Source organism: Camelus ferus, chromosome 3, assembly GCF_009834535.1.
Source record: "Camelus ferus isolate YT-003-E chromosome 3, BCGSAC_Cfer_1.0, whole genome shotgun sequence".
NCBI classification, from domain to species: Eukaryota; Metazoa; Chordata; class Mammalia; order Artiodactyla; family Camelidae; genus Camelus; species Camelus ferus.
In genome coordinates, this window is record NC_045698.1 from 7,192,492 (window position 1) to 7,220,151 (window position 27,660).

At 45.6% G+C, this 27,660-nt stretch overlaps 2 protein-coding genes across 3 annotated transcripts; one reads left to right on the top strand and one right to left on the bottom strand.

Moving 5' to 3' along the window:
* Window positions 1-103: 103 nt before the first annotated feature.
* ATPSCKMT (ATP synthase c subunit lysine N-methyltransferase) lies at window positions 104-15,845 on the bottom strand. 2 transcript variants are annotated; one of them, XM_006195269.3, is made up of 5 exons: window positions 15,695-15,845; window positions 11,275-11,564; window positions 9,012-9,149; window positions 7,652-7,702; window positions 104-1,068 (listed from the first exon to the last, which is right to left on the bottom strand). In XM_006195269.3, exons 1-5 carry the CDS (start codon window positions 15,708-15,710, stop codon window positions 841-843), a joined length of 723 nt encoding a protein of 240 aa, XP_006195331.2. In that variant the 5' UTR covers window positions 15,711-15,845; the 3' UTR covers window positions 104-840. The 2 variants fall into 2 exon arrangements, with proteins under 2 accessions (XP_006195331.2, XP_032325830.1); XM_032469939.1 differs by having other exon boundaries at window positions 104-1,149.
* On the top strand, window positions 15,748-27,660 carry CCT5 (chaperonin containing TCP1 subunit 5). The gene is made up of 11 exons (XM_006195256.3): window positions 15,748-16,245; window positions 18,623-18,683; window positions 18,884-19,048; window positions 19,864-20,062; window positions 21,686-21,878; window positions 21,954-22,103; window positions 24,167-24,286; window positions 24,856-25,041; window positions 25,638-25,775; window positions 26,200-26,380; window positions 27,452-27,660. Exons 1-11 carry the CDS (start codon window positions 16,141-16,143, stop codon window positions 27,577-27,579), a joined length of 1,626 nt encoding a protein of 541 aa, XP_006195318.1. The 5' UTR covers window positions 15,748-16,140; the 3' UTR covers window positions 27,580-27,660.

Genomic DNA, 27,660 nt, shown 5'->3' on the forward strand with positions numbered 1-27,660 from the left:
GTCCACCAACGGCAGCTGATGTGCTAGGACGTCATGAGGCACGGCACTGCCAATTCCAGTCATAAAACACCATCAGCTGGAAGGCAACTCGCAGTGTCAGAAATGTTAAAATGTGTCTGTTTATTCTCACACATTTACATACACTATATGTCTTAGATTCAATAAAATACAGTCATCAGGGGAGAGGGGAGAGCTCAGTGGTAAAAGTCCATGCTTAGCATGCACGAGGTCCTGGATTCAATCCCCAGTAACGCCATTAAAAATAAACAAATAAACCAAATTACTTCCTCCTTCCCCACCTCCCAAAAAGCAAAACAACAAATAAAATAAAACAAAACAAAGTAAAATAAAATAAAATAAAATAATCCACTAGCCTCAGAACAAATTATTCCTAATAAATGTTATAAATGTGTCTCTAACTCCTTTAGAAAATTAATTTTGCCATGAAGTCCAGAAAAGAAAGAGAAATCTTAAGCATGAATAAAGTTTCAGGAAGCTGCAAACATGCACAAAAGCATTCCCTCTTTAAATTTGTCTCTTCTCATCTTGGCATCAAATCGGATTCTTCACAATGTGAAGGGCGGCTGACGTCCCTCCCACCCATGGACATGACCGCCGCTCACTGGTACCTCCACACACCTGCGGGCTCCCAACACGTACGCACGTCTGTCAGAATGCAACACAGTGGGGCTTTAAATCTCCCTGCTGTTTTTTACTTCTGTTTATTGTCTCCAAAAGTTAAGGAAAGCAATCAGAATTTCTCATTCCACAGCAAGGAAAAACACATGCTTTGCTGAAGACACAGCCTTAAGTCTCTATAAAATCAAAGACCCCAACGCTTCAGAAACCATCCTCGATAAAGTCTCTACGTGAGTGACCGACTGAAGCACACCGACCCTCAGGGCCTCTCTCCACGGCCCGGAAAGAGCTGGCGTCGTAGGCCCACACGGTGTCACCCCCCTCCCCGGTGACCTGGGCCGGGCTCCAGTGCGGGAAGGGGAACCGGCAGGCGATGACTCTAGCGTGGTCCTGGAGTTCCAGCTCGAGCTTCCTCTCCAGCTGCGGCATCTGCGGGGAGCGACAGCAGCACCTCGGTGAGCGGGCAGTCGGAGGCAAGGGGGCCCTGAGAATACCTGCAGAGTCCACTGACTGTAAAAAGACCACCCCAGGGCACAAACACACCATCACACAATCTGTTAAGACACAGAAGTCACGTGAACCACAGTTATAAGAATACCTTCTGGTATCAATTATAAAGTGCGCCATTCTCAGCAGGGGTGTATCGCATTTCCAGTTTTCTGACTAAAGTCATGATGTGGCAGTCATTAAAATGAGACACAGTTTTGCCTTACTTACCAACCTAAACACTTCAGTCTCCCCCGCCTCAACTCCCCAACACAGATTTGTCCACCTTCTTAATATCCCTGAAATCGGGATACATCTTACAATTGACATGGCCTTAGAGCTATAATTGGCAATGTTTCTTTCCCAATTACAATGGTACATCTTAAATCACTAGCATCTAGAGTCAATTAAATACGGTACAATTAGACCATGAAAAACATACACTTCTACCACCTTGAAACATAAAATGTTTCATAGCTTTTTAAAAGCATATCCAGGATATACTGATAATTAATACGACATAAAAAGTGAAATCCTCTTATTTACCACTTTTGCATAATTTTATTACCAATCTGTGAAGAGTTTTACTTTTCGCTAAAAGTATTGATACTGTAATTACATCGGCAAATTAACAGCCACTTAAAATTTTATCTTCCAGTCCTAAAAACATATTACTACCTTTACCTCCTAAAAATATTTTTCTACTTCCTTCCTTTGTTTTGAAATAGTTTCAAATTTACAGAAAAGTTGCAAGAATATAGCAAATAATTCCCATATGCCTTTACCCACATTCACAAATTTTTTTAAGTTTGTCATACTTGCTTTATCTAACTCGCTCTCCTCCTCTAAGAACATTTTTTCTAAACCATCTAAGAATAGACTGCATACAACATGCCCCTTTTACTCCTTAGTACTTCAGTGTTTTCTAAGAGCCCCAGCACAACCATATCAACCGAATCAAATTCAGGAAATTTAATACTGTATTCCAACAATAAAAATTCCAGCAGCATCCCACTTCTGTCAAATGTCCCAGTAATGTTCTTTCCATTGTCCCCAAGATCAGAATCCCACACTGCATTTAGCTATAATGTTTCCTCTGTCTCCTTCAATCTGGAACAGTTCTTCGATCCTTCTTTGTCTCTCATGACAAGAACATCCTTTAAGAACACAGGCCAGCTGCTTTACCCGGGGTCTCGCTGATGTCTTGTCACGAGGACTCAGCTTGTGTGTCTCCAGTAACCCCCAGCAGTGGGCTGGGGACTTCGCAGGGCTCCACAGTCCTGAGCCCCATGGGGTTTTCTGCTTTGAGGGGGATGTACCACTTGGTTAAAGGGGATCTGGTCGCTCCACAATGTGGTTACATTTCTCCTTTATAATGAATAAGTAATTGTGGGGAGAGAGCTTGAGAAGATGTAAACAATCCTGTTGCTCAGCAAATCGTCTCCCCACTAGAAGTAGCATTCTTGGTCGCTCTGCCGGACTCGATTTTTACAATAAGCATTGCAATGCGGCAATTCGCTACTTCCATCATTCCTTCTAGACTGGTGGTCAGCATTCAGCTTCAAGGAAGCACTTTCCCGTCTCTACCATTGGAAGTGTGAACTCCTGGAGACTTATTTCATTCAATGGATTATAATCCATGATTGTCCATCTTTCTTCTCACACTCTAATTGCCCGGTTTGGCCCCTGGGAGCCTCCACAGGCTGGCTTCTCTCTCCTGTGTATGTGCCCCATCAAACATTCTGAGCACTTCCTTAAATGTGGGCTCAACAAGTCGTTCCAGGCTTTTGAATCTTCCCTTCCTCGGCCCCAGATAAGTCATTTCTCAAACATTCCTGGTTCCTCTGAGTGAGAAATGATATTTAGAAACCAAGATCTGAGCAAAACTTCCCCCTTTAAAAGTAACCAGTTAAATCAAGGTGAACAAACCAATAGTGCTTTCGTGAAGATTTTACTCCTCACGTGCATCTTTGAAAAGTGGTTTGGAAAAACTCCTCTACATGACCTTTGGCTGGAATGAGCCAAAATTCTGCTTCTTCATTGCAATCAATACCAAGATGACAAAGAATAAATTCCATTAAGGATGGAATATTCCTTTCTTTTAACAGCTGGTAAAAGATTACTATTTTTAAAAAAGGTAAAGTTCTGCTCCTTGAGGGAAAAATTAAATAAGCGAAAGAATGAAACAGTATATGTTTTCCCAAAATATCACAGGTTCCTTACAGTAATTTGGCTCATAAGAAGGGTAACTGTAAACTTATTCATATTACCACTCTTTTCTCTTTTTCAGATCTTTTATTTCCAAATGACTGTCATATGCTAAGTCAAGATAAACCTACAAATGAAAGACGCTATTTCAATCATAAGAAATTAACTGACTACACATAAATATGCAACAAGCCTGGGTCTTGATGTCATACACAAAGAGAAGCAGTGATGTGTCATGTCTGCCTAATGAAATTCAAAATTATTCATACAATTATATGTTTCAAAGTGACTGAACTCATCACATTCTAATTACGTCTTCAAAGCTTTTAAATAGAAGTTGAAACCAGTTCAAAGGCATAAGACAGACTAGCCATGCCCATCAGCAGCTTGGGGCCACTGGATCACCCCCTCCCCCAGACACTGGCTTCACTCAGCTCGTGGGGTAACCCCCACCCAAACCCCACTTTCCTTCTCCCCAGCTCCTCCTCTCAGAGTTCTCTGCTGGGGGCCCCTCATTTGCTGGAGGCCAGGGCTCAGGCCTTGCCAGGCTCCGCTCCCTCCCCAGGTGACCTCAGCCACTCCTCGACTTCAACCTGGGCACTGATGCCCAAAAACTCCACCTGCGCCCGCCCGCCCTCCCTCCTGAGCCCCAGACTCCCTCAGTCCACCACCTCCAACCTGACACGTCCACAAGCCTCAGAATTCACATGCCAGTGGAATTCCTCATCTTCCCCCAGGCGGCTCTGCCTGCAGCTTCCCCAGCTCAGCAGCGGCAGCTCCCAACTTCCAGCAGCTCAAGCCAAACACTCTGGGGTGCCCTGGGCTCCTCTTCCTCTCCTGCTGACACTGGATCTGCGGCTCACCGTGTTGGTTCCCTCTTCATGATGCCTCCAGAATTTGATGACTTCTCACCAGCTTCTCCAGCCTGAGGCAAACCTCCCACACCGATGGCCTGTATGCCTGCAAGAGCTCCATCCCAGCTTCTACCCCCTCTCCCTCCCCGACCCTTCCACCCTACTCCACCCATCTCCTCTCAACACAGCAGCCTGGAAGCCTTCCCCGTACAGCTGGGTCCCCCACTCCTCTGCCCCAAGTGCAAGGGCTCCCACCTCACAGGGACACAGTGTCCTTCCCGCCCAGCCCTATTTCCTCTCTGATCTCAGCTCTCCTCCACTCCCCTCCTCAACCCGCTCCCACCATGCCCACCTCCTTGCTGCTCTGGAAACCCTCAGCACCTCTGCCTTTGCAGTGGCTGTTCCCCCTGCCTGGACCACTCTGCCCAACACAGCTCCCTCCCTCACCTCCACATGTCTCCTTCTCAGGGACACTGTGTCTGCCCCATCCCACTCTGGCTTTAGTTGGCCCCACAGCACTCAGCCCCTTTCACTGTATGACGTAATTTACACAGATATCTCATTTAATGTCTGCTCTCCCCACTAGCATTAAGTACCTCAGGGCAGGGGTTTTTTCTCTTTTATTCACTAATGTATTCCAACTGATTAGAACAGCGTCTGGCACTTAGTGGGCCCTGAAAAAACACTTGTTGAATGAATGAAGGAAGGATAAGTGATTTGGTTATGAGTCATGTTTCTTTATCAGCACACGACGGTAATATTTTTGTTCATTAATTCATTACAGAATTTGTAACGAAAATGAAATCAGTCATTCTCTGAAGTTATGAAACTTAGTTCCCCACTGGGAACAGTGCACTTAATGGGTACGCTTATACCGCATTAGCTCATTCACTAACAAATACTTCCTGGGCCATCACTCTGTGCTGGGCATGTCGAGCTGCAGGCCTGGCTGCAGAGACGACGGGCCTGCCCTCATTCTTGAGCTCACAGTGCAGTGTACACGGCAGACGCCACCAAAGCCATCACACAAGGAAAAGTGCAGTCACTCATCCCCAGAGAAGGGGACGGGCTCGGGGTGTTGGGGCTTGTCTCACAGGGCAATCAGGGACAGCTTCTCAGAGGAAGAGACATCTGACCTGTGAGTGGTCAAGATTTCACTAACCAGGCCGAGAGCTGGGGGACAGAGGTCGCAGGGAAGGACACGGCCCCACGCGGTGCAGTCCAGGGGCGGAGAGGACAGAGCTGGTGCGCAGACAGCTGAGCGAAGCAGGGCCGCTCAGGGCCGTGACAATGGCTGGGAGTAACCTCCCTGCATTATAGCAGCAAGAGGTCACAGAGGGGTCCTAAACGAGGACACAACTCATCTGTCCCACATCCTGAAAAGACATTCTTGGTGCACAAGCTCGTGTTCAACGTGGACATTTGCCATCCTCGCCCTGGACCAACCAGGTCCAAGCGGGACTCCTGATTCCTACCCCACTGGACACAGACCTGTCTGAAATGTTAGGGCAGATCTAGTTCCGAGCTACCACTGCACAGAGCTGTTAGGAGTCAGGAGTCCAGTACCAGAAGCAGAGAGAGGACTGACATCACCAGGGTCTCTACCTCTGAAGCTCCCTGAGTGCCCCTGGGCTCCCCCACGGCCTGTGTGTGCTCCAGCTGCTGTGGGAAATGGTTCCTGCCACCCCGCCGCTGCCGGAATACTGGCCAGTGCTCGGAGAAGGGCCAGGAGTCATAACAGGAGACCACAGGACTGCACCCAGACAGGCTAAAGGACTTCCCAGGACTCGTGCAACCCGCCGAGGGCAGACTCGACTCCTCACCCCCCAAACAGCACCTTCTCTCCCCTCCCTGCCTCCACGCAGGCGAAGCTTGACGAGGGGGAAGGCAGGCTCCCCATCCATGAAATCTGGCCTCTTCCAGACCAACAGAAGCCATCTGGGCCATCCCCGCCCCGATCCATCCACCAGCCTGGAAAACTCCAAGTTGGCTGAACCCCTCTTATTCAGAGAAGGCAGGTGCTCTGTGTATTTCAGCTGCTTCCCTTCTTGCTGGAAACAGCGAAATGCTGCAAGTTCCTTATTTAGATGCCTCTGTGTGCAGAGGAATGGACAATGATCACAAAAGCATTCATCAAAATCACAGGACACTTATTTCCCTAGAGTGAACAGTTCCAAGAACTGACTATACTTCAGACTGGTTAGAAGCACAAGGACCTGGGTCTCAGCAAAGACCACTGCTGCCCCCTGCTGGGGCAGAGCTGCTGCGGCCTCGCACAGACACCCACCCTCCAGACAGTACGGAATAAATATCAACTTTCTATTTTTATAAAGCATGGGTTTCTAATTAAAGTTACTTGCCCTAAAATGCTAATTATTACAAAAGAATGCCCAGACTTCATAATAAGTAGTAAATAATCATCAAACTCCACAGCAATTCTATGATTCCAAATTGGTTTTTTTTAATGACCAGAGATGATGGCTTTCTATCTCTCTTAATTTCTATAACAAAAGTGTAGACACCCAGGTTTCATCTTAATTTTAGGCTTACTGAGAATTATGAATGTACAGAATCCTGTAACATTCAAGAATATCTAACAAAAGCATTCCTAAATAGACTTTAAAAAAAAGAAAGAAAATGGCATTGCACTGAAAGTCCTAATAGTAAGAATATATTTCTCAAGTACTGAGACATCTTAGACAAGTACGAATAACAAAACATAACAATAAAAAAGTAAATTTCTCTTTTTTTTAAAATAAAAAAACCATATCAGTTATATAGTGGCATTTCAGCAAACATCCAATTTTACCAAGATTATTATGGTTACAATTACAGACTTTGAAAAGTGAAGAGGGATTTCCTTCCATGATCTGTAAACCAGCAATTACAACGAAAGCATCCCATTCCAGTCATCTTTCCAAAGGCTGAATTTAGGACCATTTTAAGTACAACGCTGCGGCATTTTCACTTTTGAAGATACGGAATCAAAGTTCAACACAAATCAGTCAACTGAGGTCAACTGAAACTAGTCAGCGCTCGTCCACCCTGAAAATCATCTCACTGCAAAATCCGAGGAATGACCACTTCAAAGGGAACATCCCATTAACCTTCCCAAGTGATTCCGGCAGGATGCGAGCTACTGTGCGGGAAAGTCTCCAAACACCCGAGACACCAGGAGCTCATAAGGCAGTTTTTAGACTGGAATTTTTAGGGTTTAGGTAGCCAATTGAGGCTTTCATGTGAAGCAAAAGTCCTACAATGTGACTGAATCTTTTACAATTAAACTTTTAAGGCCCTGAGGTATTTTGTTAAACCAATAATCTGAAGTCCAACGTTCCCTCAGAATCTCTGGGAGGCTGTCATTGTGCACATAGGTGGCAGGCAAGAGAGTGGCGGCCTGTCAGGGCTGGAGGTGCCCTCACAACCAAACCCAAACAAGCAGCGGACGGGAGGTGCCTACTCACCATCTGCGGTACCCCAAAAATCACGACGTTTGAGTATTCAGAAAAAGTAACCTAAAGGGGAGGGAGAAAACCATGCATGGATTAATTTTTGAAAGCCAAACATGAGCTTGACTTTTATTTCAAAATGAGGGGCAATTTTCCCTTTCATCAAATGGCGGGTTTTCACAAAGAGTGGCCCTTTTTAAGATTTCCCAAGGAAAAGAACACCATGTTCACACCTTCATCTGTGTGAGTTCAGTCTGTCACAGTTTTCCAGAAGTTTCCTCACAAGTTATCCCATCTCATCCTCACAGCCACTCCATGCAGGACCCGCCCCGGGGAGCATCTATAAGAAAGGCAGCGACTGATCCAGGGGCAGCGGGTAGTGAGGCCAGCCGGCCGCGGGCCATGCGCACTGTGGGTCCACACTTCCTACGCTGCTGCACACACCACCAGCTCAGCGAGAGCTCAAGGGATTTCGGAACCACCTGTTTTTTATGTTGAGCCATCCTTAAAATTCTAGTCCCCCTCCTCTCCTCTAAAATACTAAGTAAAAATTGCAATAAAATGGTCTTTAGTTGGAAAACTGGGGGGGGAAAGTGCTTTGCCAGTCAAAATTCTTATTGCCCAATAAAAGTCTTATTTACTCTAGAGAGAGATCGTTTATGTATATATGGAATAAAAAACAATGCAAGCAAACTCAAGTGAATTTTTATAAGCTACTGATGACAATATTACAACGGGAAATTCTTATTTAAGAAAAAGCATTTTATGGAGCATTCCTAAAGCAAAATTACAGGACATTTTTTAGAGAACAAATAAACTTGGAAACATCTCACACTTTATGAGGATGCGAAGGAACCACGACAGCCTGGTTGGTGGACGGTTTCTTTCCTCCTGCACTCATCTCTGTCTCGCTCTAGATACATACACACACACACACACATACATACACATTCACTCACACACATTCATACACACATACACACACTCACACGCACATTTACACGTACACACAAAAGTCTACTATTCACCAGGAATGACATTAGCAAGTTAATACCTATATGACAATGTATAAGACTTCCAAATGAGATAAAAGTCTTATCACTGTGTAATAAATAGAAATGAGAACTTTTTTAATTGAGCAAATAAATCCTTAGAATTCACATGGCCAAAAGTTACAAACCTTAAGTTTCCAACGTAGAGTTGATTTGTAAAATCTATCCATTTAAAAGCTGTTCTCATTTCACTGTGCTGAAATATACACTTGTATTTAATTCTTTTTTCTTTTCATATGTTATTCAGTTTTCAGTCATGCTAATTATGAATTACAAAGGCTTGGGGGTTGGAGTTTTCTAGGCCCACTCTCTGCCTCACATACCTTCCACAGGTCCGAGATGTAAAACCTGGCGGAGCCCTGCACGCCTTCTCGCCACGCGCGGTACCTGGAGTACCAGACCAGCCACGGGTTTAATTCATAACCAACAGCGGTGAACCCCTCCTTTGCAGCTGCTATCACCTGTGGGGAGAGGCCGTACTCAAAATCAGAAAAACACCAACTCACATGGTCAAGTGATATGAAAACTCCCTATTTGTGGTCTATAAACAGAAAATATCTAATCAAAAGGTGTTTGTTCAAAACATCATTTAAAGGTGGAGCTCTCAAGTCACCTGGCTTTGTGGACAAGATAATGCCAGTCCATTTAAGCTCAGTTTTCTCATTTTTGTCAAAGATTTCACCTTGAGCATCAGAACAGACGATCAGGTTTGCTTTGGACAACTGCATAATTAAGTCTGGATGGGTCAACCCTCCAGAAGCTCCAACAAAAAGCTTCGGAAAACCTGCGTTCTCTCTCCACTGGGACACACAGCCTCAGAGGAAGCGAGTGTGCCTGGGAAGACGTTTTGTGAACCAGTTGTAATTATAATAAAAAAACAACCAGTGGGTGAATAACCTGCCATTAATTACGTATTTCTCAGTATTTAAAGACCGCTCACTCCAACCTGACAACAGGTACAGGTACGATGGAACGAGTCAGAATAAAGTCAACTACCGAACTGTCATCTCACCTCCCAAGGTGACAGGGATGGTGGGCTGCTCCAGGATCTCTGCTCGCCTGTCCTGCCCCTACTCTTCAAGCGAGCACCCCTGAAGGAACTGTCCCATCTACGCAACTTCCCGATTAACTGTAGTGTCGTCCCTTTGAGAAGGGAACCATTTTCTTAGAAATCATAAAGCTACCATCCAGAGATGTAAAGCATCCACATCTGGATTTTAAAACATCCTCCTTGTTAACATACACATCTCCTGGTTTCTTAAGAGCAAAACAAGTCGCTTTTTAATCTCTTCCTGATTATCCCGGGTCACCACCAGAAGACTGCACGGTCCACATCTGCAGCGGGCTGGTGAAAGGTGCTGTGCCCTGCTGGTCTCACACGAAATGTTTCCAGAACACAAGCCTTCACTACTGCTGTCCTCACTTTCCGCTCATCTTCCAGGTGGAGGTCTAAGGGTGGTGCCACCTGCCCAGCGAGGAACCTGCTCTGGGACCCTGGTGGCCAGTCAGAGGCTGTGAGTCTTTGTTTATAGGCTCCCAGCTGGGGTCAAAGTGAGCTGAGGCCACCAAAAGTCTGACCTTTGGATAAGTGGGGGTTAATGCATTGGCCCTTCCCTATCTTCACTCTAGATTACCCCACAGAAATTACAATACTTTATATATACATGACATACTTATATAAATATAGGTAAATTCAGAAGCTAATATTTATGGTACAAAACATGTAAAACAGTCAAACTATGACTTAATATGTTGTTTCCTCTGGATATGCCACCTTTATTGGCCCAAGTTTTTTAATGAACAGTCTCATAATTACCAATTACTATTCCTTTCTACCTGGTAGATCCACACAGCACTTTCTCCTTTAAGAAAAATTAAATCTGAGAAAAAATAAATTCCAAAGTCCTGCTGGAAGGCTCGATAGTTCAGCCAAACAAACTGACTACTTTATTAAACTGTCAGATTTAGCAAGTCTTTGCACAAGCCTCATAAGAAATGTGAAGCAGAAATTTTAAGCCTTAAAACCTAAAAAACGTAAACCTTAAAACATCTCAGCATAAATGTGTATAAAATATATATGTATATATATATATATATATATATATATATATTCTAACATGCACATATATATTCCAACATATTCCAATAGATATTTCAATTAGGGCCTGGGGAAATTTAAAGAATTTAGAAAAAATTTAGAGCCTAGAAGTCCATTTATACCTGATGCCACCAGGCTGCCAGTAACATGGTCACCGTGGTGTGAGCATGTGAAGAAAGAAATTCCCAGCATTGCATCTTTGGAACTTTTTTGGGCTTAAGCTTAAATTGACTAAGACCTCAATATATTTTGGATGACTTTCTATTCTGGCTTCCTCTACCTTGTTGACAAGATATGACTAAAAATAGTCGTGGAACGAAAAGTCACCAAAAGAAATACAACCTGGTTTCCTCAACAGATGAATGAGGTTATGGGAGCTATTACAAACTATAAGAATGTTGCAAAACAAAACACTACACCATCTGGAATAAAATGAATAAACCATGGAAAATCTCTTCCTTTAAAAAAACAGTCTCAGCATAACTCACAATGCGCCCGTCGCCGCTGCCGACGTCCACCAGGGACCCTCTTCTGCGCCGCAGCGCTTTCATGACGTTTTCAATCTGCTTTGAAGTCGCAGGTACAAAAGGCAAACAAACACGCCGGAGGGCTGGGGTGATAAACGGTGTGGCCACAGCATACACGGCCACCAGCGTCCCGCCAACGATGCCAGTGAGTAAGAAGCCCCAATTTCTTTTCTTCAGGCTGTTGGCTTCAAGACTTGCAGGTAGAGCATATCCCGACTGCCTTTCTTCTTTCAATGCTTCTGGGGGTGTCCCTGGATTGATAGTAAGCAGAAAAGACATATAGCCCCAAAGCTGAAACCCAAAGTAGTGTTTTTTCCTACAATTCTTATTGACAAATAAACTCATGCTTTTTAAAGAAGCATGGTTTAGCTCAGTACAAGCTAAATTACAAATGTAGAATCCCAAAATAAGTTCTAAATTTCATCAACTAAATTAAAGTGTTTTATAGAAAATTACCCAATACTGATGGAAGACTAAAATCTTCTCTTTCCAACGATTTTTTTTCTCTAAGAGTCATCCTTAAAAAACCTGTTCAAATCTATTTGGTATTTTATGAAGCAGTATCCATTAACACAAATGTGAACCACGTATTTTTATGGTTCCCAACAGAGCCCCACAAACAAATAACCATGAAAATGTCTAGTTATTACCCTATTTCAAACAGGATGAAAGTATTCTAGACCAAAATTGGTCAGGCATCGATACCTTAGTTGTATATATTCAATTTCTGAAGTAAAAGAGGAGACAAAATTCAGGTTTTACTAAAAATCTTAAATAATCACAGTAATAAGGAGATTTTTAAAGCAAATCAACAAAGAACAAAAAAATAAAATAATCATTTCAATGCTACCTACCACACATACAGAATAAAGCGAGCAAACTCCAAACAACTGATTACAGAGGGTATGAGGGGTACCTTAGAGACCCTCCCCTTGAGTTTTATTTATTTGGAATATATTCCTAATAGGATCTCAAGTTTTTTAGGTTGAAACTGATTTGAAATTAATTTTGAAACTGATTAATGATGACTCTGGCTCCATGCCTCATAACCATGTCTGACCCTTCACCTCTCCAAACCTTGGCTCCTCCTCTGCAAAGTGGGGACTGTGGGGTTGTTGTGAGGATGAAACAAGGGGAAGCAGGCAGAGCACTTGGTGCCCAGCACGTGAACCCCGCAAGGAACAAGACCACCCCGCCCTGAACTAGCTCACGGTCTAGCTGAGGGGCTAAGACCAAAACCACAGCAACCTCTAGGAAAAAGGAGAGTAAGAGGAGGGAGGACAAGAGATTCTTATCACGCGAAGACATTGGTGATCAGAGTTTCAGCATTTGTAAGCCACTCAAAAGGCCCACTGTATTAGTTTCCTTTTGCTGCCGTAAGAAATTACCCCAAACTTAGTGAGTTAAAACAATACACACTTATGAACGTACAGTTCGGGAGATCAGGTCTGAAAGTGTAGGCTGTGCTCCTTCTGGAAGCTCTAGGATGGGTTTGATTGCCTTTTCCCACTTTGAGAGGCATTCTTTGGCCCCACATCCCTCCAACCTCTGCTTCCATCATAACACCTTCTGACACCCCTACCCAACTCTTTCCTTTACAGGAAAGGAATCCTGTCCCTGTGAGCACACTGGCCACCCAGACAAGCCAGCATAATTTCCCCATCTCAAAGTCCTTAATCACATCTGCAATGTTGCTCAGGTAACGTCCTCACAGGTTCCGAGGATCAGGGCATGGACTTATTTCTGCCTACCACACTCATGGAACATGGTAATCCTTTACAACTGTGGTGAGACACAAATGTGAACACTGGGCACACCAGAAGCTGGCCCACGGTGGGGAGTCACTGCTCCAGGGCGGCTGACCAACCCCAGCATCTCCTGCTCAGTGCGGCTTCGTACTTCCTGATGCCCAAGGTCCTCTAAAGTGAGTTTAAAAACTAGTGTCATGGTGGAAAACCAACTTAGAAACAACAGTGAAAGTCTACTGCTGGTGCTGGTGATGGGAGTAAAACAAAAGTCGTTTAGGAAGATGATGGTGTTTGATAGAAAGCAAGAGTTTTCAGGAGGGAAGGTACAGCTCAGTGGTAGAGTGCAGTGCTTAGCATGCACGAGGTCCTCAGTTCAAACCCCAGTAACTCCATTAGAAAAACAATAATAATAATAAATAAACTAAATTACTTCTCTCTCTCCCCCAAAGAAGAAAGAGTTTTCGATACATGTTCATTTATACACCTCAGCATTGTACGGAGGAATATACAGGCTACAGTAGTAGTCATGCATCAGATCAGTTGTTTTTAAAGGTTAAGGTACATCTTTCATGCCTTGAGTAAAATCACCCCGCAGGCATTCCAACTGTACCATATAGTGGTCAGGAAGATTTCAGTCTCACAGCTCTGAAGACTCAGAACTGATAAAAAAAGAAAAAGCAATACATTTTTGTGAAACAGAGGTAGCAATATAGTTATGTGTAAATACATGCATACAGTTGTATATATACAGTGGTGTAACACTAGGTAAGTTGTTTCTAAGGCTCGATTTCCTCACCTAAAAGATTTAGAAATAACATCTTCATAGGGTTATCGGGACATTTAAACAAATAATGCATACAAAGCCCTTAGCACAGGCCTGAGAGAGTAAGTGATGACTATTAGCCACTACTGTTATTTTCAAGACTATCACGGAGGCAGGAGGGACTCAATAATTTTTAGCAACTTTATTGAGACTTAATTCATATGTCCCATCTAATACGTACACTTCAAAGGCCTTCAGTATATTCAGACAGACCATCATCACAGTCAACTTTAGAATTTTCTCATTACTTCCAGAAGAAACCACTTCTGCTTTAGCTATCACCCTCCCATCCTTCTCCTCACCATCCAGCCCTAAGCACCACTAATCTACTTTCTGTCCGTTCAGAGCAGACTTTCATGGGTGGAATCACTTAGCACGTGGTTTTCGTGTGACTGGCTTCTCTCTCCCAGCATAATGTTCTCAAGACGCATCCATGCTGTCCAATGTATCAGTACTTTATTCTTTTTTATGGCCTAATATTCCATCAGGGAGATAGCCTACATTTTGCTTATCCATGTGTCTGATGATGGACAGCTTCTCTTTGTCCTAAAAATCCTCTTTGGATTTCTCTCAGTTTGTGAAAACAGGTACTAATGCAGGTCTTTTATAAAAGCAAAGTGGTATAAAGTGAAATTTCAAAAAACATGAGGATACCTGTACTGGAAAAAGAGCTTTCTCAGAAGGACCCCTGGGATGTTAGGCAGTTTAGATAGAAACGAGCACTCGGCAGGAGAGGAAGGGCAAAGGAACCACCAAGAAAATAACAGTATTCTGCGCTTAGGATAAGGGAGTCCAGAAACTTATACTTTCTCTAAATGAGGGCCAGCAAAAGAAGCCAGCCAAAATCAAAACGCTGCAGCTGCCCATAAGAGAAGGACCCAGTATAACTTGACCCAGTGAACCTGCCCAAAAGGGGATGGGCGTGCCTGAGCGCAGGCAACCTGAATTGTCAGCCAATCAACCAATCAATCAATCAATCATGAAGCCAGGATATAAAAACAAGAAAAACAAAGGAGCTTCGCCATTTTTCCTCTCTTGGATTGGCCTGCTCCCAATTCTTGGGAGTGTACCATCTTTCACTATTTTTTTTTTTTACTTCACTAATAAAAATCTTGCTTGTATCATGCTTTCTGTCTCTCATCAAAAAATTTTTTTCGGGTGACTAAGAACCGAGGTAATTCTTATTTTCCTTTTGCTGGTAACACCTGTACTGGAAAAGGAGCATTCTCAGGACTCCTGGGAACCCAGGCACAGGAGGCAGGGGAAGCATTTGCTGCGTTCAGGGTGACAGAAAAGCAGGAAGGAGGGAGGGAGTCCTCGCGGGCCAGGTTAAATACGCGTTTTACTCGTGTGCACGGAGACGAAACTTTTTGAGAAGTCACGACATTATTTGTGTTTAAGAAAGGCAACACCAGCAGCAGTGTGTTCCCTGACGCTACCACACACATTTCTGCCCCAAATTTCTACACCTGCAAGGCTTCCCACTTCACAAAAATGTGTCCGAGCTTTTGAAGCTGCTATGTAAGTCCAAAATATGGCTATATTGCTACCACCATCCAATAAAATATGTATTTTTTATCAGTGAAAATGGCTGGATCCCAAGAGCAGCACACGCACCCGCGGCAGGCGCCTAAGGGTGGGCAGCAGCCCTGAGGCACCGAACGCCAGACCTCGAGCCCGGGCAGCGACCCGCGGCGCCCCTCCCGACACCCCACACGGACCGGCTGCACAGCGGACACCGGCCGCGAGCCCCACGCTACACACACACACCGAAGGCCCAAAGAGTCCCGCCACGAGCCGCCGGCCTCACCTCTTCCTCCCTCCATCGCGAGATTTCCCGCAGTTAAGAAAAGGCAGTGGATTCTACCATCTCCTCGGAGCTGGGGGTGGGAAGGAGAGAGAAAATAATGCTCTAAATAAATTAGTTATTCATTGGGACAACTATCCAGAAACTCTCCACTTTGTAGCTTTAATAAATGTCTCGACTCGATCTGCTCCTGACTTGTGGGTTCTAAAGTTCCCGTCCATGTCTTCAAACTCCCCCCCCCACAGCTTCCTGGATGATAGACGTTCCCGATGGCCGCCGATTCCAGAAGATACTCTCTGGCGTTAAACTAGTCCCAAGTGAGAAATAAGTCTCAGGCGGCCTGTACTGCGCATGCGCGAGCCCTCGCTCCGTCCCGCGAGAGGAAGGTGTGCTCTCGGTTCCGGAGTGGACGCCGGCGGTTGAGGGAGTGTAACGCCTGGTGCTGCACCATGACGTCTGTGGGGACCCTCGCCTTTGATGAATATGGCCGGCCTTTCCTCATCATCAAGGATCAGGACCGCAAGTCTCGTCTTATGGGACTTGAGGCCCTCAAGGTAACGGGACGGGGACACACAGGCAGCGGGATGAGGGGAGGCGGCCGAACCCAGTGACTGCGCCTGCGCAAACTTAGGAGCGCTTCTGCCATGTGCTCCCGGGGAAGGTCGGGGGACCCCCCCCCCCTCCAGTCCTGCACCCGGCGCTTTGGGCCCGCAAAGGCCACCGTTCAAGCCTTTAGGCCCAATTTGGGGTGAGGCTGGAGCCACAAGCGCCCTTCACAGAGTTGGGTGGGGCAGCTTCAGTTCACCCGCGTCCCGGCTGATTTCTCCAGCCTGCAGTCATTCCGTACAGTGTTTTCATCAGTAAGACGCGGAGAGGGTATTCTCAGGTCTCTTGGCGGGTTAGGACTCTTGATTCTTAATCTTCCGTTGGTGTACCTGCAACAGTCCCAGAAGAAATAAGGTTCATTTTCTTTGTCATTTCCTAAAGGCTTAGTCATTTACAGCGTTTCATTTTTTTTTTAGTATCTTTTTACATGGCGTTTTCCTGGATGTAGTATCTTAAAAATTGAAAACGTACACCTTTGAGGAAGAAAATACTACTGCAAGAGTGAGAATTGGTCACTAATAACCACAATACAAGGCAGTGTGTGACCGGAATCACCACCAGTCATGGGATGCAGATAAAAGTTGAAGGGTGTCCTTCAGACATTCGCTAGAGGTTGACGTTTGTTCAGAGATGGAGTAAGGTTTTGAATGGGAGAGAGCTAGCATTTTAGGGAGAGAAAACAGCAAAAGCAAAGACCTGGGCAGGAGAATGCATGGCACGTAGTGGAACCGCCTGGTTTTAACAGAGCAGTCTACCTTACGTTACAGTAGTTCCCAAAGTGGAAGTTCTTGAATGCCCCACAATCAAGATGTTATCCTAAGGGATAGGAGGGGAGTCACGCATTTGAAGGGGTTTTGAACAGAATCACAATTTAAGTAGAACTATACCAGAGGAAAGTAGCATTTGGGGTGGAATCTATGACATGATGTATACAGACCATGTTCCCTGATCTGAGGTGTCCCTCTTTGCTTAGTGTCTTGGGGTTTTACTTAAATTAAGCAGTTCAATTCTCCCCCGGGCTGTTTGTTTGACTTAGGACAAGTAACACAACCTCTCTGACTTTTTTCAGTGAGGGCAGTACACCCCTATCAGCTGAGGATGAGAATTAAATGGGGTAACTTAGGGAGTGTCCACCCAGTCTTTGATCCATGGTAGGCAGTCAAGCCACTTGCGTACTAATGGGACCAGCAGAGAAAGTAGCACCCAGTACATGCACCCAGAATAACCAGGTAACCGAAGCTACAGGTTATTTTTCATCAGCCACATCTCATGTAGTCCTCACATTCTGAATCAGGTATTATTTTATAGAATTGGAAGCTTGGTCCCAAAGCAGTTAAATAATTGCTTAAGGTCACAGAGCCAGTAAAGAACAGGGCCGTGGTCCAGGACCACCTCTGTCTGACTTGGCAGCCAGTGGTCTAAAGCCCACTTCTTAGCCTTGGCACTGTTGATACTTGGGGCTGGATCCTTCTTTGTCATGGGGTCTGTCCTGTGCAAGATGTGTGGCAGCATCCCTGCCCTCTCCCTAATACGATCGCCTCTCTAAGGGTGACAGCCAAGGATGTCTCCAGGCATTGTCAGATTCTCCTGAGGGTCAAAACTGCCCCTGATTAAAAACCACCTTCCTATGGTTATTAGCCTTTAAAAATTCCATTATACAGACTTATCAAAGTGTGTTTTAAGGGTTATCAATACTTTCGCAAATCTAGGGGCTTTGTCTTGTTACCTGGTAGATGGGGTTATAAGGGAAAGGAGGCTTCAGAGAACGTGTGGGTTTGAACTGCTTTGGAAGTTGGCCAGGGCTTCAATGGGTAGAGGAGGGTCTCCTGTGCATCAGCGCTTCAGGGATCAGAGGGTGTGTTAGGGGAACAGGCATAGGCTGTCCTCACCGGGAGGGAGCTCGATCTCAGATCGTGGACGGCTTTGAAGAACGGCTTCAGACTTGAGTGTTGGGGTACTGGGGAGTTATTTAAGGTCTGGGGACTGGTTGGCAACGCATTTGAGAAAAATGGATGGCTTAGCTGGACGGAGGATAAATCTGAAGGATTGATGAGATAAGAGACCCTGGAAATATGTAAGGTGCTGTGGACCTGCTCTGGGTTGGGGTGACGATGGTAACATAGGAAGACGGGAAACCAGACATTTGGAGGGAAAATTGTGAAGTTGTCACAGTTAGATGTGGACCAGTCTGCTGCTGCTTAAATGTAGAAGCTTCTAGAGAATGGAATCTGTCATAAGTGATTTTTATAACGTATCAGCTCTATGTTCTTAACTTACAATTATATGTAACTTACAATTATATATATTTGTGTTTGTTTCATTTAGTCTCATATAATGGCAGCAAAGGCTGTAGCAAATACAATGAAAACATCACTTGGACCAAATGGTAAGAGACTAACATTCTACTTTCTAACAGAAGTTAAGAAATGAAAGGGGAGTGTCCTTTTTGATGTATTCTTGACTTTTATTTATAATAAATTCCCAGATAGGAACTGGGTCAAGAGGTCAAGGTAACTTTTTCTTACAGGTTTTCTGTTTTGTTTTGGTTTTTTGCCCAGAGCCATTTTAAACATTGGTATCTTTTAGGGCTGGATAAAATGATGGTGGATAAGGATGGCGATGTGACTGTAACCAATGATGGGGCCACCATTTTAAGTATGATGGATGTCGATCACCAGATCGCCAAGCTGATGGTGGAGCTGTCCAAGTCACAGGATGATGAAATCGGAGATGGAACCACTGGAGTGGTTGGTAAGGAAGAGCACAGTACGCTTTCTCATTTAGGAGGTGTTATTAACTGTTACAGGTCTGACACTTCTGCTCAGAACATTTACTCTGGATCAGGTCATTAGGAGACAGTGGGACAAATCCAAACTGGAGGACACGGTGCAAGACAAGTGGCCCAGACTCTTCAAAACTGTCGCCATCATGAAAGAGGAAGCAGGTTGGGGTAGAGTTAGGCAGCTGTTCTAGATTAAAAGTTCCAGGGAGGTTGATGAGATTAGTGTCTGTAATGTTACTTTTCTTGTAGGTGAGATTTGAATTCATTTATTCAGCCAAGTATTTGTTGGGTACCAAGCTCTGTTCTCACTGCTCTGGATGTGCTTGGAGTGCAGCAGTATTAAAACAAACTCTGTGGTCGTGATGCTGAAATGAGAGGAGAAGGGAAGGTTGAGGGGCAGAGAGAGAAGTGATAAACGAATTTTTTTAATCCTCTTATCACCAACATAAATTTCATTGACTAGAAGTCCCTGGTCCAGAAAACAAGTTTTTTTCCCCTTGTGAGGAATTTTTTATATGCTTTTTATTCTTTTTTTTCTTTTTTTTTTTTTTTTTAGTTACATCCTGTACATCACTGAGAATTGAACATCTATCTATATGGGGTACCAGTTAGAAGTTTGTTAGAACCAAAACAAGAGGCTCCCTTTTTAAAGATAGATTAGATGGCCTCAGCCTCTGAGATCCTTCCAGCTTAATTCTGGAACCTTCATGTTTCCAGGACAGCATCTAATTGGTTTTGCATTCTAGCAGTTTCCTCAACCAGTTATGTGCTGTCTCATCCACAGTTCTGGCTGGCGCCCTGTTGGAAGAGGCCGAGCAGCTGCTGGACCGTGGCATTCACCCCATCAGGATCGCCGACGGCTATGAGCAGGCTGCCCGCATCGCCATCGAGCACCTAGACAAGATCAGTGACAGCGTCCTTGTCGACATAAAGGACACTGAGCCCCTGATCCAGACCGCAAAGACCACGCTGGGCTCCAAAGTGTGCGTGTGCAGTACAGGGCTGTGATTGGCGTTTGCAGGGAGGCAGGGTTCGTGTGCTTGTTCTGAAGGCACCTCAAAGTTATCAGTGGTGGTTTTGTATTGATTTGATGAGAAGACTGCAAGTGTAGACATTTGCATCTTGGTTTTTAGTTGGAAGCTGAATTTCCAGTTTTGAGTATTAAGTTCTCTTGATAATATTTGTAAGCTGTATGTTCTTTAATTTAGCAGGATAAGCTGTGTTAGAAGAAAGTCCTACTTGTGGGATATGTTAATTTTTCATAAAATTCCTTCTATCATTTCTTTCCTAGGAATCCACTGAGTTGGGGGGGTTCTTATCCATTTAACAAGCAACTTAATGATCAGAATTTTAATTTGTGTAGAAGGTCAATCTTGCAATTGACTTACATCAGGTATTTTCATGTTTACATAGTACCTACTGTTTGCCAGGCCTGTGGCCAAGTCTTGACACAAGGCTCTTGCCCCCTAGAAACTCAAAGCAACTTCTGCCAGGGGACACACTTTGAACAATAGAGACTTATGGACTCTTGTCATAATGAGGCATAACAATCCAGTGCCTTTTTACACTATTGTTCTTAACTCATACCAATTTGAGAAATTTTTTAATTTGTGCCAAAAAGGAAGGTGTGGTCTCAACGCAGAGGTCAGGGGAGGTACAACAAAAATGTCTGCTGCCTTCTTCCCCAGGCAAGGACATCCCCTGCGGTGCTGTGTTAAACCAGGAGGTCTTCAGTGACGCCAGCTGTCCCCTTGTTGCAGGTCTGAGCTGAAACTAGCTCCTGTGCAAGGGTGACCCCCGGGTGGCCTCCAGCACAGGGACGGCACTGTTTTGCTATTGGAAGGAGGGCATCACACTTCGCTGAGATGCACAAATCCTATGTTATAATGACTTTGTATGTTGACCCTGCTTTATTTGCAAGTCTTTATAAAACCCCATTATGTGTAGATCTTTACCATAGAAAACGTTCAGATGGGTTGACAAGAGCCAAATAAATTCAGCATAAAACATAAATCAGCCACTTAGGACACAATATTTTAGTTTCATGGTTATCTTTTCCAGGTGACTCAAGATTTCAGGCACTGTATTTCAAGTACTAGAGTTCCCTTTGGTTTTTCCAGAATCAAAAGTAAAATTATTGAGCAATCTTTTCAAAGGTTTCAAAACTTTCAAAAAAAAGGTACCAGCCCCCCCTGTAACTGATGTGGTCAGGCCTTCCGTATCTCATTAAGTGCAGCACCTCCTGTAGGTAAGGTTGGCTTCTCTCTGGGGGTTTCCTGTCTTTCCCATTCTATTTTAGATTTGGAAATGCTAATAGTATTAAAAAGTAACCAAATCTTGGAAAAATTTTGGTTCTTGCTATACTTCAGTGTTCTCTTAGAAACATTCATAATAGATACAAATAGTACATTTCAGTTACTGTTGGTAATCCCTCCCCAGACTATTGAAGGTGCAAGTTTGGTGGCATTCTTCTCTAGGACCCTGAACATGGTTTTGTACATCTGTGAGTTCCAGGATGTTGGGTCGTGTTCGAGTTAGCGTGTACGTCTTCTGACAGCGGTCGTCATTGAAGAAGAGTGGAAAAGGTTTGTTTCGTGTTTCCTCAGGGTTAACAGCTGCCACCGACAGATGGCCGAGATTGCCGTGAATGCTGTCCTCACTGTGGCTGACATGCAGCGCCGAGACGTTGACTTTGAGCTCATTAAAGTAGAAGGCAAAGTGGGCGGGAGGTTGGAGGACACTAAGCTGATCAAGGGCGTGATCGTAGACAAGGACTTCAGCCACCCACAGATGCCAAAAGTAAGTCGGGGCTCCCGCAGCTTCAGGCCTTTAACTCGTTGGCCCAGCACTTCAGGGCTCTATTTCTCTCCACAGCAAGTGGAAGATGCCAAGATTGCAATTCTCACCTGTCCCTTTGAACCACCAAAACCAAAGACGAAGCATAAGCTGGATGTGACCTCTGTAGAAGATTTTAAAGCCCTTCAGAAATATGAAAAGGAGAAGTTTGAAGAGATGATTCGGCAAGTAAGTCTTACCATGGCTCTTGGTGAAGTTTAAGCTCTCAGAGGGTGCGGTAGTTAGCTGTGGGTAGTGAATACACATGGTGCCGACCTGTGTTATCTTGACATTTTTTGTAGCTACAAATAAGGTATTAACAATGTATACTTCTTTCCTTCACTTTTACTAATAAAATTGATAAACAATGAGAAAAATCAAATGGCACAGAAAGGCGTGAGAAGGAGCGTCTTCAAATGGTAACGTGTGTGGGGTGCCCCAGCGTTGCTTGGTACCTGGAGCTGTGCTTTTGATTTTACTTGCTCTGGACACGTTTAAGCCAGTACGTTCAAGGTTTGAACAAGTTTAATGTGGCTTAGCACAGGTTTGAGATTTATAAATAAAACATTTAGACAAGAGTTACTGAACAACTGAAATCAAACAGGATGCAGTCATAGTAATCCCAGTTCTTTGCTTAAACAGGTCAAGAGTATTATTTTATAAATACCGTATTAACTCTTTCTCTGGCTGTTAACATTTCACGTGTGCCTGCTCCCCGAAGGAGCAGTTCCTCTTTCAAGGACTCTCTTCTTGGGAGCTTAGAACACCAGGACTCAAGGATCATGAACGTGGACATCTGTTAGAACATTATCACAGTGAACAAACCGGAAGCTTTTTCAGTGTGTTTGAGGGGAGGGGGGTTGTTGAGTTTTCATTTGTGGTTTCACGGTATACTTCTCTGTGCCCAACCATACCAGGCCCTGTTGTAGGCACTGGGTATACAGCAGTAAATAAAGCAGAACTCTTGATCTTGGGGTGCAGAATAAGGGGCAGGTGGGTGAGGACTGTGTTAAAGACACTGGACAGAGGCCTCTAAGGAGGTGACATGTGAGCAGAGGCCTCATAGAAGTGACAGCAGCATATTTGGGCGAGGAGCACTCCAGGCTGAGGTGAGGTGGACATGGGCAGCATGTGCTAAGGCCCTGAGGCCAGAACATGGTTGGCATAGGCAGGGAACAGCAAGGCGGTGGGGTTGAGTGGGCTGGCAAGAGTGGTATAAATAAAAGCTTGTCATCTGGGCTTCAGGATCACTGACCAAGGTGCACTGGAGGCAAAGATGACAGGGATTCAGATGCTCACAGGGTTGGATGGATTGTGTCAATAGATGTGCAGGTTGCCAGGAATGGTAACGGATGGTGCTGGGGATGGATGCTCACATTTTGAAGAATGAGACAGACCCAGAGACACACGGGGTGACCAAGAGGAGCAAGAAGGGCCCCTCCTACTTTGAGCTTGTGGGAGGAGAACAGCCACTTGGAGAGAATGCCAGTGCAGGCTGGTGTTTCAGGGAACAACCAGCATTTGTTGACAGCAGGAATGTAAAGGAAACATTGCCCAGAAGGAGTTTGATAATGGACTGAGCTCCAGGGGCCCCTGGTAGGTTCCAGAGGGTCAGGAAGGAAGGGAGGAGGTAGAGAGCCGGGTGTAGAGTGCAGAGACAGGAGTACAGTGGTCATCGCCAGCGAGGAGGGATGGACCGTTCTGATCACTGCCGCCCTCCTGGAACAAGTCGCTTAGCCATTTGCCGGGGTGGGTTCTGACTAGAAGCAGGAGGGCCTCTGCCAGCCTCTGAATTAGCCTGTGTCTCGACCCACAGAGGATAGTCCACTCAGGTGAGAAAAGCAAGTTGCAGAAAAGTGTAAGATTCAGTTTTTGGTTAAACACAAAAATAAACTGCTTCATAGGTTTCTGTGAGGGACGGCGCTGTTGACCTTGGTCTCCCCAGAGCAGGGCGCTAGCCCTGTTGGCACGTCCTGTGTTGCTTCACTGGGACAGCAGTGGGCGTTCGCGCGAACTGCTAAATTTTAAAGCCTTGTTTAAAAACGAGATGCTTCCCAGCGATGCGTGTTCATGTTTATGTTCAGAGCTGACGGAGAGCAGACACGTGGGTGCTTCCTTTTCTTTTCTGTGCTTTATTTAACGCACTGCCCTACACACCCAACTATGTTTCACGCCTTTTTTCAATCTTTTTCAAACGTTAGAGCACAAAGAATACTTATATTTATTAACATGACTGGCATTTGTCTTCCCAGATTAAAGAAACTGGCGCCAATCTGGCTATTTGCCAGTGGGGCTTTGATGATGAAGCGAACCATTTACTTCTTCAGAACAACCTGCCTGCGGTTCGCTGGGTAGGAGGACCTGAAATCGAGGTAGGAAGCTCCCTGGGAAGAGACTGAACGCAGGCTGAGCCTGGGGTGCGCTCCTGGGCCCGCGTGCTGGCAGAGCACATCACCGCGTTGTGCCCGGGCTCCTGAGGCAGGAGGGTGCGCTAGGGAGGGGGGATATGGGACCTTTCTTAGGTTTTTGTATGTATTTCTGCTGTTTGATTGCATTTTGAAGTCCTGTCTTGTGTCCTCACTGGCTGTCTCCGTGGTCTCTCAGGCAAGAAGGCTGGTTGCCCACCTCTGTCAGCCACAGAAATACTAACAGCCTTTGCAGGCATGGTCTGTCCCCCAGTGTCCCAGCCTCGCTGTTCTGCCCTGCGGCCCGGCCCAGGACGGGCGGGCAGAGTGGGGTGCCAGGCCCACTGGAGCGGGACTAGAATGCCCATTTCTTCAGAACCTTGGTCATGGGACAAGGCCTCTGGGGTGGACCCGGGAACTTCTGGGCCAGAGTGGGCAGCAGTCCTAGTGAACACCGGGTTATAGGGCAGGTTTGGCTTGATCATGGTGGGAACTTGGGCTGCACTCACTAGCCTCTTTCCCGGCCTTCTGCACAGCTGATCGCCATCGCCACCGGGGGGCGTATCGTCCCACGGTTCTCAGAGCTGACGCCCGAGAAGCTGGGCTTCGCGGGTCTAGTGAAGGAGATCTCGTTCGGGACAACTAAAGACAAGATGCTGGTCATTGAGCAGTGTAAGAACTCCAGGGCGGTCACCATCTTCATCAGAGGAGGAAATAAGATGGTGAGGACTCAGCTGTTTGTCCTACATTTTGTCCGATTTGGGAACGTGATTTGGATTTTCCCATAGTGTATTTAACTGAGAGATGGTTACCATAAGAGACAGGGCCGTCTTTTTTGGAGGGACAGTGACATGGTGGTGGAAGTGACTGAAGACCACGGCCCACGATCAGTTCTGCACGGCCCACTTGCCTCTCCTCAATCCCTGGGCAGAAGTGGAACCCAGGCAGTAACCTTGGACGCCCGTCCTTCTCCAGGATGGGTGTAGTGCGTGGTGGTGGGTGAGACTCATGAGGATTCTCCTTCAGTTTTGTTTGACCCCTTCACTTGCTCGTGTGCCCGAACGAGTTGAGGCTGCGTCTTTTTATTTTTTTCTAACTGCGTCACAGGGAAGAAAAGGAAGATAAAGAAACAGTCTGACAAGTATTCCGGCACGCCCTCGCCCTCTGTTGTAACCAAGGGTTTTGGTTTTCCTGGGACGGGGTAGGAATACTCCCAGTACCCAGCAAGCCCTGAGATTAAACCAGAGGTGCCCGGTGTTTGGCTCTGAAATGATTGAAGTGTGGCCACGTCAATTTAGGCAAAATTGTTTTTCCCTAGATCATTGAGGAAGCAAAACGGTCTCTTCATGACGCTCTGTGTGTCATCCGGAACCTCGTCCGGGACAACCGCGTGGTGTACGGCGGCGGCGCTGCCGAGATCGCTTGTGCTCTGGCCGTCAGCCAGGAGGCCGACAAGGTGAGGTGCACTTGCAGGCTCCCCTCTCTGGGCTGTGCGGGGCGTCCGGCCGGCGGGCTGCGGGGCCCCCAGGGAGCAAGCGCTCGTGCGCTGTGTCATGCCCGTGTGCCACTGCAGGTTACTGTGAACCAGCCCAGCCCAGCCCTTCTCAGACACTCTGGCCTCGACAGTAAATCTCTACACTCTTAATGTTACTTGAAATTCAGAATTAAACGTTGTAACTGAGAATAAAGCAGTAAGTGCTGGTTTGTTTGGACTTTGCTCTCATACGTACACCTTCTTCAGCCTGATCCTGTATTGACAGCCTGTTCTTGGAATTCTTCACAAGTTAGCTTTTAAAAGCATGTAATTTAATTATGACTCCAAATAGCTGCTGGGGTTTTTTTCAAGTACACTGACTGTGAACAACCCCGTGTCCCCTCAGTGCCCGACCCTGGAGCAGTACGCCATGCGAGCCTTCGCCGACGCCCTGGAGGTCATCCCCATGGCCCTCTCTGAGAACAGCGGCATGAACCCCATCCAGACCATGACCGAAGTCCGAGCCAGACAAGTGAAGGAGATGAACCCTGCCCTTGGGATTGACTGTCTGCACAAGGGAACAAACGGTGAGGCGCCATCACTGCTCCATGGGGCTGTGGTGTGATTTAAAGTGAGCAGTCACATGCTGTGTGGCCATGTGGTGTGTGGTGTCTGCCCTGAGTACCGTGTCTTTTTAGTACACACTTCAGGTGTTCAGGCCCTGGATTGTAGGGTTGATTTAATTACCTTGGGAGTTGTTGCACTGCTGGTCTTGGCAAGCTAAAACCAATTTTAGTAATAACAGACTACAGTGTGGTGTTTATTCTATAGGTGACTTCCATTTTAATCCCAAGTTTTAGAAAAGAATCCCCATCTTACTTTCTCGTGCACGTTTGTCAGTGTGGATCCTGTACGTCATGTAAAACAGCTCTGAAGCTGACTTCTGGTTGACAGCTGGTTCAGTGATTGTGCCCGTAATTAAGGGTGCGTATGCACGAGGGGCCCTGTGACTCCGTGGCTCTCACTAGTCCATCTGCTGGACAGGGCGTGCGGCCTGAGCTCGTTGGGAAGGTGGTCCCGGTGATTCCTGTGCTCACCAGGCGTGTCTGGGGTTCTGCAGTCAGTCCTGACCACAGAGTCTCCCAACGGGTTGTTTTGGGTTTTGTTTTTAGAAATCTAGAACTCTTAAAGGTATGTTCTGGTTTTCAGGTTAACACCCCAAAGATTTTAATAACAGTAGTGACTCTGTCAGGCAGATATTTAAATTGCTTTAACGTGAATGCTTGGTTTGCTAAAATATACCATTCTTAGGTCTTTCTTGGAGTTACTTTACATTTCAGGTACAGTCAGGTTTTACTCACTTCGGGCTTACTGAGGTACGGTGTTGAGCACTCTGTGGGTGAGATGTCGCTGAACGACTCTCCCTTTGGCAAGTCCCTGAGAAACTCAGCCTGTCGTTGGAGAGGGGTACCCTTCCCCCCACATTCCAGAATGTCCTGGGAAGTGATGAAAGTAGATTTCTCTGAAAATATAACTGGGTCTGATGAATCCCAAATTCGTATTTATGAAGTTTTACTGTGGTTCCATAAATCAGAGCAAGGTGTTGGCAGAAAATGTGTATGCTGTTTTGGGATAATTAATTTGTTTGTATTTTTCAGATATGAAGCAACAACATGTCATAGAAACCTTGATCGGCAAAAAGCAACAGATATCTCTTGCAACACAAATGGTTAGAATGATCTTGAAGATTGATGACATCCGTAAGCCTGGAGAAGCTGAAGAATAAGGAAAAACTTTAGGATGAAATGTCGGAGTAAGATCCACTGCTGTGATTAAATAAATGGTGTCTCGTGTGCGTCTGCAGTTA

Excerpts from the sequence above, each read along its gene's own strand:
- ATPSCKMT (XM_032469939.1), bottom strand. Across the intron at positions 9,150-11,274 it reads GCAGCGGCGACGGGCGCATT|GTGATAGCAGCTGCAAAGGA; the intron begins GTGAGTTATGCT and ends CTCTCCCCACAG. Across the intron at positions 7,703-9,011 it reads ACATCTCGGACCTGTGGAAG|GTTACTTTTTCTGAATACTC; the intron begins GTATGTGAGGCA and ends CCTCCCCTTTAG.
- CCT5 (XM_006195256.3), top strand. The coding sequence starts at position 16,141 with ATGACGTCTGTGGGGACCCTCGCCTTTGATGAATATGGCCGGCCTTTC. Across the intron at positions 16,246-18,622 it reads TGGGACTTGAGGCCCTCAAG|TCTCATATAATGGCAGCAAA; the intron begins GTAACGGGACGG and ends TGTTTCATTTAG. Across the intron at positions 24,287-24,855 it reads TAGGAGGACCTGAAATCGAG|CTGATCGCCATCGCCACCGG; the intron begins GTAGGAAGCTCC and ends CCTTCTGCACAG.